The sequence below is a fragment of the Coregonus lavaretus genome (assembly GCF_964263955.1).
Source record: "Coregonus lavaretus genome assembly, chromosome: 11".
Lineage (NCBI taxonomy): Eukaryota > Metazoa > Chordata > Actinopteri > Salmoniformes > Salmonidae > Coregonus > Coregonus lavaretus.
The window spans coordinates 27897359-27908117 of NC_139998.1; the positions used below are offsets into that span (position 1 = coordinate 27897359).

Genomic DNA, 10759 nt, shown 5'->3' on the forward strand with positions numbered 1-10759 from the left:
GGGGGCTGGGGGACGCCAGGCACCTGCTTAGCTTAACCCACAAGGCCTGTCCTTTCCCACCGAGCCTCTAGTCTCTACACGCTGCTCCGCTCCGCTCTGCTCCACTCTCACCACTGGCTAACAGGAGACATCTTGTTCCATTGGTTAACACAGGGACATTACCACCACTTTCCAGAGGAAGGAGAATAACTTAAATTAAATATATTTTTCACTTTTCTGTTTTTCCATGGAAGTGAACTATACATGACTGTGGTTTGTGATTGGTTTTCATAGTATTCAGAAAGGAAGAAGAAACGGACCGTTTCAGAACTAATGAGGTAGGTGATTGATCCTGGTTTTCAACCGTTTGTTTTTATCACTGCAAAGCCTTTCCTCTGCTGATGCTCTGCCTTCACATTAATCTCTCTCCCCCTCTCTTCCCCCGCTCTCCCTCTTTCACCCTCTCTCTTCCTCCCCTCTATTACTCTCCCTCTCTCTTTCTCTTTCTCTCTTTCTCTCCCTGTCTCTCTCTGCGTAGCGTCTCCCAGTCCTGTCTATGGCGTGGCGAAACATGTCCTTGTTCCAGCCAGGGTAGGAGGGTGGTGCGTCCTCCTATAGCGTCCGTCTCCCCCCACCATGCTGAATAATGAGTCCTCCGAACCATGAGTCCTGTGGGCCGGGTTTCTCTGCAGCCCACCTGGAACGCAGCCCTGCTCGCCCTGCTAGCCCTCACCATGGTGCCAGCTCTCAGTGTGTGCCAGCCTGCCGGCCTGGGTGCTCCCTCTAACCCCCAGAACTGCCCGGCTGTGTGCTCATGCACCAACCAGCTCGCTAAGGTGGTGTGTACGCGCCGTGGCCTGGTCAGGGTGCCCCCCGGGATCCCCACCAACACCAGGTACCTCAACCTGATGGAGAACAGCATCGAGACCATTCAGGCTGACACCTTCAGACACCTACACCATCTTGAGGTGCTGCAGCTGGGCAGGAACGCCATCAGGCAGATCGAAGTGGGGGCCTTCAATGGCCTAACCAGCCTCAACACCCTGGAGCTGTTTGACAACAGACTGACGGGGATCCCCAGCGGGGCCTTTGAGTACCTGTCCAAGCTGAGGGAGCTGTGGCTGAGGAACAACCCCATCGAGAGCATCCCATCCTACGCTTTCAACAGGGTGCCCTCGCTGATGAGGCTGGACCTGGGCGAGCTCAGGAGGCTGGATTACATCTCTGACGGGGCCTTCGAGGGCCTGCAGAACCTCAAGTACCTGAACCTTGGGATGTGTAACCTCATGGAGATGCCTGTCCTGTCTCCCCTGACAGGCCTGGAGGAGCTGGAGATGTCTGAGAACACTTTCCCTGAGATGAAGCCTGGCTCGTTCCGTGGCCTGCACTCCCTACAGAAACTCTGGATTATGAACTCTGGGATCACCGTGATTGAGAGGAACGCTTTTGATGACATCACGGCGCTGGTGGAGCTGAATCTAGCCCATAATAACCTGTCGTCTCTCCCCCACGACCTCTTTGCCCCGCTGCAGTACCTGGTGGAGCTCCATCTCCACCACAACCCCTGGAGGTGTGACTGTGATGTGGTCTGGCTGTCCTGGTGGCTCAGGGAGTACATCCCCACTAACTCCACCTGCTGCGGCCGCTGCCACTCCCCTGCCCACATGAGAGGACGATACCTGGTGGAGGTGGACCAGACCACATTCCAGTGCTCTGCTCCCTTCATCCTGGACGCTCCCAGGGACCTCAACATCTCTGCAGAAAGAGTGGCTGAGCTCAAGTGTCGTACAGCCTCCATGTCATCGGTCCGATGGCTGCTTCCTAATGGGACTGTTCTGACCCACGGCTCGGCTCATCCTCGGATCTCTGTCCTTAACGACGGAACGCTCAACTTCTCCAACGTTCTGCCATCGGACACGGGTGTCTACATCTGCATGGTGACTAACATGGCCGGTAACTCCAACGCCTCGGCCTACCTGAATGTCAGCAATGCCGAACTCAACACCTCCAACCTGTCCTATTTCACTACACTGACTGTGGAGGTGCTGGAGCCCACCGTAGAGGAGATCCCCAAACCCAAACCCACCATCCCAGCCTCGCCCTCCGTGTTCCAGCCCGTCTTCATCTCCACGCCCACCGTGTTGCTCCAGAACACCCAGACTCCCCACCAGGTATCACTCCCCACGGCCCATGGCCCCATCCATCCCCCCCCCAGTCTGGACGAGGTCATGAAGACAACCAAGATCATCATTGGCTGCTTCGTAGCAGTGACGCTCCTGGCCGCGGCCATGTTGATCGCCTTCTACAAGCTGCGTAAGCGGCACCAGCAGCGGAGCACGGTGGCGGCGGCGCGGACCATCGAGATCATCCAGATGGACGAGGAAGTTCCCCAAGTTCCACCGGCAAGGTCAGGTTCTAGGGGGTCTGAGGAAACAGGGCTGACTCTGCCCATGTTACTGGAACACAACAGCACCGTCTTCAATAAGGAATACATCTCGTCGTCCTCATCGTCCTCCCATAGAGACAGGGACAGAGACAGAGACAGAGACAGAGACAGAGACAGAGACAGAGACAGAGACAGAGACAGGGACAGGGATAGGGACAGAGCTGCCTACGGGGCTCACTGGACCCATAATAACCTGGGAAACTCCCTGCACCGCTCCTCCAGCCGCCAGCATTATCAGCAGCACCACAGCCTCATCAGCACCATCGCAGAGCCCTACGTCATTAAGACCACTCACACCAAGGAGAAGGTCCAGGAGACCCAGATCTAAGGGACTCATGCTGGCCTTACTGTGGATCTAGCTGTGTGGATCTAACTCAGTGGATTTCTATATGGATCTGACTCTACCCCCTCCTCTCCTCCTCTTCTCTCTGCTCACCAGTCCATGCAATAGAATGCACAAAGAAGACAGTAACTTTATTTTGTACAGAGTGCAAAATGGAGACAGTTTTTTCTCTCTTGTACATGCTTATACATAAATATAGAAATATAAAAAATATAAAATAATTCTACTATGAGGACGGTGGTGGGAGATTATATTTAAAAAAATAAAGTACAATTTAAACTATTTTCTATTAACTCATAACTTCTATTTAAAAGTGGGAGATGTTGAGATGCTGTGGGGGTAGCCTATATGATGATTGATTGAGTGAGCTGTCTTGAGGAAGACCGTTCTGTTTGTTATTTTGACCACTTAGAATGCAGTTCTACTCACACCAGTTTATAGAACAACAAGCCCTAACATCAGATCAGTCTTCACAGGTTAAGCTTGTAAAAGCACTAATTCGTACTGTGCCAAACGTTGCAATAAAGGATTGGAAGATTAAGAAAACCAACAGCCACAACCAAGAAAAATCTAGACAGAGAGTCATTTGTCGAGGGAGAGCTGTAGAGAGAAGAGCGTAGATTTTGCTGTTCAGTCGCTATCAGCCAAATGCTTTCAGACTGCAGTGGATTTCTGCAGCTAAGGTTTAACCCTTTGTTTATCGGAGCTAAGCTACATGTCTTTCTAAAAGCAGCTCTTCTTTATGTTACTAAATCTAAACCAGTTTAGTACGATTGCATTTGATTTATCCCAGGTCCCCTTGGCTAAGATGAAGTACAGGCTATTATGAACAGTGATTTGGTGTGATTACTTCATGCAGATTTAGGTTGCATAATGCATTATGTTTGATAGTTTTTTTCCTTTCCTTGGGTTGTGACATGCTTCTTAATAGCATGTGTAGTGTTTTGGGTTAATGTAGTGATGAATTAAAGCAGTTCTTTGCCTGCTCTCTGTAAGGGCTCTTCTATTGGTAATCCCTCACAGATACAGACATGTGGTGCAGAAGGACTGGGGTTTGCTGACCGATCTGCTTTTGGAAGGAAAAAAGGAGTGGGGTTGAAATGAAATGAATGTCTGGACATTGGGCTTGTTTCTCCGTGGACGTAATTGAAACAGTGAAATCGTTTTTTATTTTCCTTATTTTAGTTATTATTTTGTAGCAACACTATTTTTATGGCGAGTCTATAAGGAGGCAAACAAAATAAAACCTTTGGTTTGTATTTCTCTACTCGGACACATTGCTGTTCCATTCTTTTCCTTTTCCCTCTTGCTCACAGTGTGGAGATATTAGCTAGTAAGCCTGTTAGCATGTCAGTCCACAGACACTGAACAGAACGCATTCTGAATTCCAAATGAAAAGTCCAGATATAGCAATATGGCAATTGCTTCACCTTGCCTTCTGATAAACTTGTGGATTTCTTTGCCATATTGCTTACACCTATCCAATCATTTCAGATGTACTGTACATCAGTACATCAGTGCCAAGGGAGTAGGGGTCAGGATTGATTTGGAATCTAGCAGAAGAGGTCCATGCTTTTTTCTATGTTCAAAATCAAATCAAATCAAATTAAATGAAATTGTATTTGTCACATTATGTGTAAAAAACAGGTGTGGTTAAATGCTTACTCTCGCTTACTTACTGGCCTTTCCCAACAATGCAGAAAAAAAATGGAGAAATAATATTAAAATAATAACACGAGGAAGAAATACACAATGAGTAACGATAACTTGGCTATATACACAGGGCAAGTACCAAGTTGATGTGCAGGGGTGCGAGGTAATTGAGGTAGATATGTACACACAGTTAGGGAAAAAAGTATTTGATCCTCTGCTGATTTTGTACGTTTGCCCACTGACAAAGAAATTATCAGTCTATAATTTTAATGGTAGGTTTATTTGAACAGTGAGAGACAGAATAACAACAACAAAATCCAGAAAAACGCATGTCAAAAATGTTATAAATTGATTTGCATTTTAATGAGGGAAATAAGTATTTGACCCCCTCTCAATCAGAAAGATTTCTGGCTCCCAGGTGTCTTTTATACAGGTAACGAGCTGAGATTAGGAGCACACTCTTAAAGGGAGTGCTCCTAATCTCAGCTTGTTACCTGTATATAAGACACCTGTCCACAGAAGCAATCAATCAATCAGATTCCAAACTCTCCACCATGGCCAAGACCAAAGAGCTCTCCAAGGATGTCAGGGACAAGATTGTAGACCTACACAAGGCTGGAATGGGCTACAAGACCATCGCCAAGCAGCTTGGTGAGAAGGTGACAACAGTTGGTGCGATTATTCGCAAATGGAAGAAACACAAAAGACCTGTCAATCTCCCTCGGCCTGGGGCTCCATGCAAGATCTCACCTCGTGGAGTTGCAATGATCATGAGAACGGTGAGGAATCAGCCCAGAACTACACGGGAGGATCTTGTCAATGATCTCAAGGCAGCTGGGACCATAGTCACCAAGAAAACAATTGGTAACACACTACGCCGTGAAGGACTGAAATCCTCCAGCGCCCGCAAGGTCCCCCTGCTCAAGAAAGCACATATACAGGGCCGTCTGAACTTTGCCAATGAACATCTGAATGATTCAGAAGAGAACTAGGTGAAAATGTTGTCGTCAGATGAGACCAAAATCGAGCTCTTTGGCATCAACTCAACTCGCCGTGTTTGGAGGAGGAGGAATGCTGCCTATGACCACAAGAACACCATCCCCACCGTCAAACATGGAGGTGGAAACATTATGCTTTGGGGGTGTTTTTCTGCTAAGGGGACAGGACAACTTCACCGCATCAAAGGGACGATGGACGGGGCCACGTACCGTCAAATCTTGGGTGAGAACCTCCTTCCCTCAGCCAGGGCATTGAAAATGGGTCGTGGATGGGTATTCCAGCATGACAATGACCCAAAATACACAGCCAAGGCAACAAAGGAGTGGCTCAAGAAGAAGCACATTAAGGTCCTGGAGTGGCCTAGCCAGTCTCCAGACCTTAATCCCATAGAAAATCTGTGGGAGGGAGCTGAAGGTTCGAGTTGCCAAACGTCAGCCTCGAAACCTTAATGACTTGGAGAAGATCTGCAAAAAGCAGTGGAACAAAATCCCTCCTGAGATGTGTGCAAACCTGGTGGCCAACTACAAGAAACGTCTGACCTCTGTGATTGCCAACAAGGGTTTTGCCACCAAGTACTAAGTCATGTTTTGCAGAGGGGTTAAATACTTATTTCCGTCATTAAAATGCTAATCAATTCATAACATTTTTGACATGCATTTTTCTGGATTTATTTGTTGTTATTCTGTCTCTCACTGTTCAAATAAACCTACCTTTAAAATTATAGACTGATCATCTCTTTGTCAGTGGGTAAACGTACAAAATCAGCAGGGGATCAAATACTTTTTTCCCTCACTGTATAGGTAGGGACAAAGTGACTAGGCAACAGGATAGATAGTAAACAGTGGCAGAGTCAAAATAGTTAGTGCAAAAAGGGTCAATGCAGATAGTCTGCGTAGCTATTTGGTTAACTATTTAACAAACTATTTAGCATTCTTATGGCTTGGCGGAAGACAATGTTCAGGGTCCTGTTGGTTCCAGACTTGGTGCATCGGTACTGCTTGCCGTACAGTAGCAGAGAGAACAGTCTATGACTTGGGTAGGCCTTCCTCTGACACCGCCTGGTATAAAGGTCCTGGATGGCATGGAGCTCAGCCCCAGTGGTTTACTGGGCCATATGCACAACCCTCTGTAGCACCTTGCGGTCGGATGCCAAGCAGTTGCCATACCAAGCGGTGATGCAGCCAGTCAAGATGCTCTCAATGGTGCAGCTGTAGAACGTTTTGAGGATTTGAGGTCCCATGCCGAATCTTTTCAGCCTCCTGAGGGGGAAGAGGCGTTGTCGTGCCTTCCTCATGACTGCATTGGTGTGTGTGGACCATGATAAATCTTTAGCGATGTGGACACCAAGGAACTTGAAGCTCTCGACCCGCTCCACTACAGCCCCATCGTGCTCGGCACTCCGTTTCTTGTAGTCAATGATCAGCTCCTTTGTCTTGCTGACATCAAGGGAGAGGTTGTTCTCCTGGCACCACACTGCCAGGCCACTGATCTCCTCCCTACAGGCTGTCTTATCGTTGTCGGTGGTCAGGCCAACCATCATCGTGTCATCAGCAAACTTAATGATGGTGTTGGAGTTGTGCGCGGCCACACAGTCATGGGTGAACAGGGAGTATAGGAGGGGACTAAGCACGCACCCCTGAGGGGCCCCTGTGTTAAGGGTCAGCGTAGCGGATGTGTTGTTGCCTACCTTTACCACCTGGGGGCTGCCCATCAGGAAGTCCAGGATCCAGTTGCTGAGGAAGCTGTTCAGTCCCAGGGTCCTGAGTGATGAGCTTGGAGGGCACTATGGTGTTGAACGATGAGCTATAGTCAATGAACATCATTCTCACATAGGTATTCCTGCTTGTCCAGGTGGGAGAGGGCAATGTGGAGTGTAATAGAGATTCCGTCATCTGTGGATCTGTTGGGGCGGTATGTGAATTGGAATCTGTCCAGGGTGTCTGGGATGATGGTGTTGATTTTAGCCATTACAAGCCTTTCAAAGCATTTCATGGCTACAGATATGAGTGCTATGGTGTGATAGTAATTTAGACAGGTTACCTTGGTATTCTTGGGCACAGGGACTATGGTGGTCTGCTTGAAATATGTAGGTATTACAGACTGGGTCAGGGAGAGGTTGAACATGTCAGTGAAGACACTTACCAGCTGGTCAGCACGTGCTCTGAGTACGCGTCCTAGTAATCTGTCTGGCCCTGCGGCCTCTATCCTCCTCTTCCCCTGTGATTTCTTTGCATTGCATTTCTTCTGGTCCCTGTCAGTGAATGAGTCTAGAAGTGAGGCTCTGTACAATGCTGCATTATCCTCCCTCCCACACTGGAGCTCCTCCCTCCCACCTCCTGATCGTTGCTGCTTCACATTGTCGAGGTTAGATAGACACACACACGCTGAATGCCAAATAAACCTCCAGCACCTTCCCTCTAGACACTAAAAGGCATAGATACAAGCCATATGTTAGTAGCCACCTTGCCCTAGTTTGGATTTCTGCTATTTTGCTCACACCCATACAATCCTTTCAGATATACAGAGGTGCATAGTTGCTAGGGGGGTGATTTGGGGTTCAGTAACAGAGCTTGGGTGCATCCCAAAAATCTAACATAACTTCCTCTTCTTGTACATTTTTCTACTTACCTTGATGTGAGGAAACAAGTATTGGTAGTCATTCACCATATTGTTTTCGTCTTGTTGTCAGATCAGTGCAGATGAAGGAGCAAAAGAGAGGAAGATACTTTAGATCATTGAATTGAAGTTTGCATATGGTTACACTGTCAAAAACATATGTCCAACTGACAATTAATCCTTCCTTTTATCAATATGCGGATCCGTAGTACATCCCCTGTGTGGGGAAGTAGCCTACAGTGTAATTTATGTGCTGTGTAAATTACACTTTCACAATTTCACAATGAAAATGAATGATTCTTGTTATCACCAATAATAAGCTTCCATAGTACATTCCCAATGTGTGGGGATTTCACCATGCCTTGTCCTGCACTGATGAAGCTTCTGAATCACCATGATGCCACACAGTTGAAAGGTCAAACGTCAGAAGTAAATGTTTATGGTCGTGTTCCGCTGCTCAGACGTTGCTAACACATGCCAGATCTTATAATGCCTGAATAGGTATTTTTTACGTATCAGCCAACCACATCATATGTTATAGCAATCTGGTGCCCGACGGGACATCGATGACGTGGCACGCAACCATTGGTTGATGTATGCAACGTCTGAGCAGGGGAACGTGATGTTCTGTGGTGACTAGTGGAGCATCACTACGACCTCTCATCTGCCCCTTCAGATACACTCAGTCACCATCTCCTCCTCTCAGCAGGACCGCTACTGTCTCATTCACAGACCGCTACTGTTTCCTCAGCTCAACTCAGACCACCAAATGTCACTTAGGGCCCAGAGGGGAACAGGAAGACAGGAAGGGAAGCATTGAAAATGTTCATGTTGATCCAAAAGAGATGTTTCTCAGCCTATTTCAAGAGAAAGGAAGTACGAATGAGCCAGTCAATAATTACAGAGGCATTCTGCTGCCAGGGTTGGAGGGGAACAACAAGGCTGTGTTTAAATCTAACAGGCATCAATTGGACTGGCCTTATCACTGAGCTGGACATATCCTCTCTCAGCAGGCAGTGGGGACAGATACACTCCCTCTTCCTTCTTCTTCTTCTCCTCCTTGTCCTCCTCTTTTTCATCACCTCCTCCTCCCACTACTTCTCCTCTTCCCCTCCTTCTTCCTCTTGTATCTATAAATGCCTTAATCTACTACACATGATACATTCATAATGCATTACAGACAGCTGGTTCCTAGAGAGTGCTACTGACTGTTTTCTATCCCATCTGCTCCTCAGTGTGTGTGTGAGGACTGTCTACAGGTGTGCTGATGGGAGCAGTTGTGCTCATTACTGGGTCAAGTGGATATTTTCTGTATTTTTCTCTGCAGGGTGAATAAGAACATGTTACACCAACGAGTCAGACACTCTCCTCTCCACTCCTCACATCTGAATGCTTTTGTGATGGGTGTTTTTACTGCAATATGGCAGCTTTGTCTGTTTGTTGAATGTGTTGTGTTGAATGGAAAATCTTCTCCCCTTTTCTTTCTCTTCTGTGTCAGTGAAAGAGACGTTACCTCTGAGAGACCATTAGCTCTGTATGAGGCCTTTCATGTGGGGATTTACATCCTGTAGGCCAGGTATATCCAATAACGATCCCGGAGGGCTAAAACACTTCTTGTTTTCATTTTCTCCCTCCACTCAGGGACTGATTCAGACTCAACACTAGGGTTACCAAACTTACTGGAATTTTCAGCAATGTTGGTAATTAACAGGTAATCTATGGCACTTTTGGTAATCTGTACTTGAATAAATTAGAGAAATGTATTCATATAAAATATTATCTATAATCTATATCTGCGTCCATATTGTCTATGAGTTTTGAGTGGATAGACCATAAGAGAAAATTGCATAATTAATTAAAAAAGCATCTATTAACAATGACATCATTTGCAATTTTGCAACTCTGCAACTCTTCCAACTACTGATTTATTTTCAAAACTGGCACAAGTGTGATGACAAAACATTTACAACAAACATATATTGACATTGTAAAGTAAATAAAATTGTGTAAAAATATAAATTATATGTTACGCTGAAACTCTCGTATTAAACACCCACAGTATTCACTAAGTTAATGGGCAATACACTACCAGTCAAAAGTTTTAGAATTACTACTCATTCAAGGGTTTTTCTGTATTTTTACTATTTTCTACATTGTAGAATAATAGTGAAGACATCAAAACTATGAAATAACACATATGGAATCATGTAGTAACCAAAAAAGTGTTAAACAAATCAAAATATATTTTATATATTTGAAATTCTTCAAATAGCCACCCTTTGCCTTGATGACAGCTTTGCACACTCTTGGCATTCTCTCAACCAGCTTCATGAGGTAGTCACCTGGAATGCATTTCATTTAACAGGCATACAGAAGATAGTCCTATTTGGTAAAAGACCAAGTCCATATTATGGCAAGAACAGCTCAAATAAGCAAAGAGAAATGACAGTCCATTATTACTTTAAAACATGAAGGTCAGTCCATACGGAACATTTCAAGAACTTTGAACGTTTCTTCAAGTGCAGTCGCAAAAACCATCAAGCGCTATGATGAAACTGGCTCTCATTAGGACCGCCACAGGAACGGAAGACCCAAATAAATTAATTAGAGTTACCAGCCTCAGAAATTGCAGCCCAAATAAATGCTTCACAGAGTTCAAGTAACAGACACATCTCAACATCAACTGTGTGAATCAGGCCTTCATGGTCGATTTGCTGCAAAGA

At 46.1% G+C, this 10759-nt stretch overlaps 1 protein-coding gene across 2 annotated transcripts; it reads left to right on the forward strand.

Moving 5' to 3' along the window:
• Positions 1–641: 641 nt before the first annotated feature.
• Positions 642–2753, forward strand: LOC311137699 (leucine-rich repeat-containing protein 4-like; the record flags this gene model as incomplete). Of its 2 annotated transcripts, XM_084172246.1 has the most annotated exons (2): positions 642–2476; positions 2579–2753. In XM_084172246.1, 2 exons carry the CDS (start codon positions 642–644, stop codon positions 2751–2753), a joined length of 2010 nt encoding a protein of 669 aa, XP_084028372.1. The 2 variants fall into 2 exon arrangements, with proteins under 2 accessions (XP_084028372.1, XP_084028371.1); XM_084172245.1 differs by having other exon boundaries at positions 642–2753.
• Positions 2754–10759: the final 8006 nt, after the last annotated feature.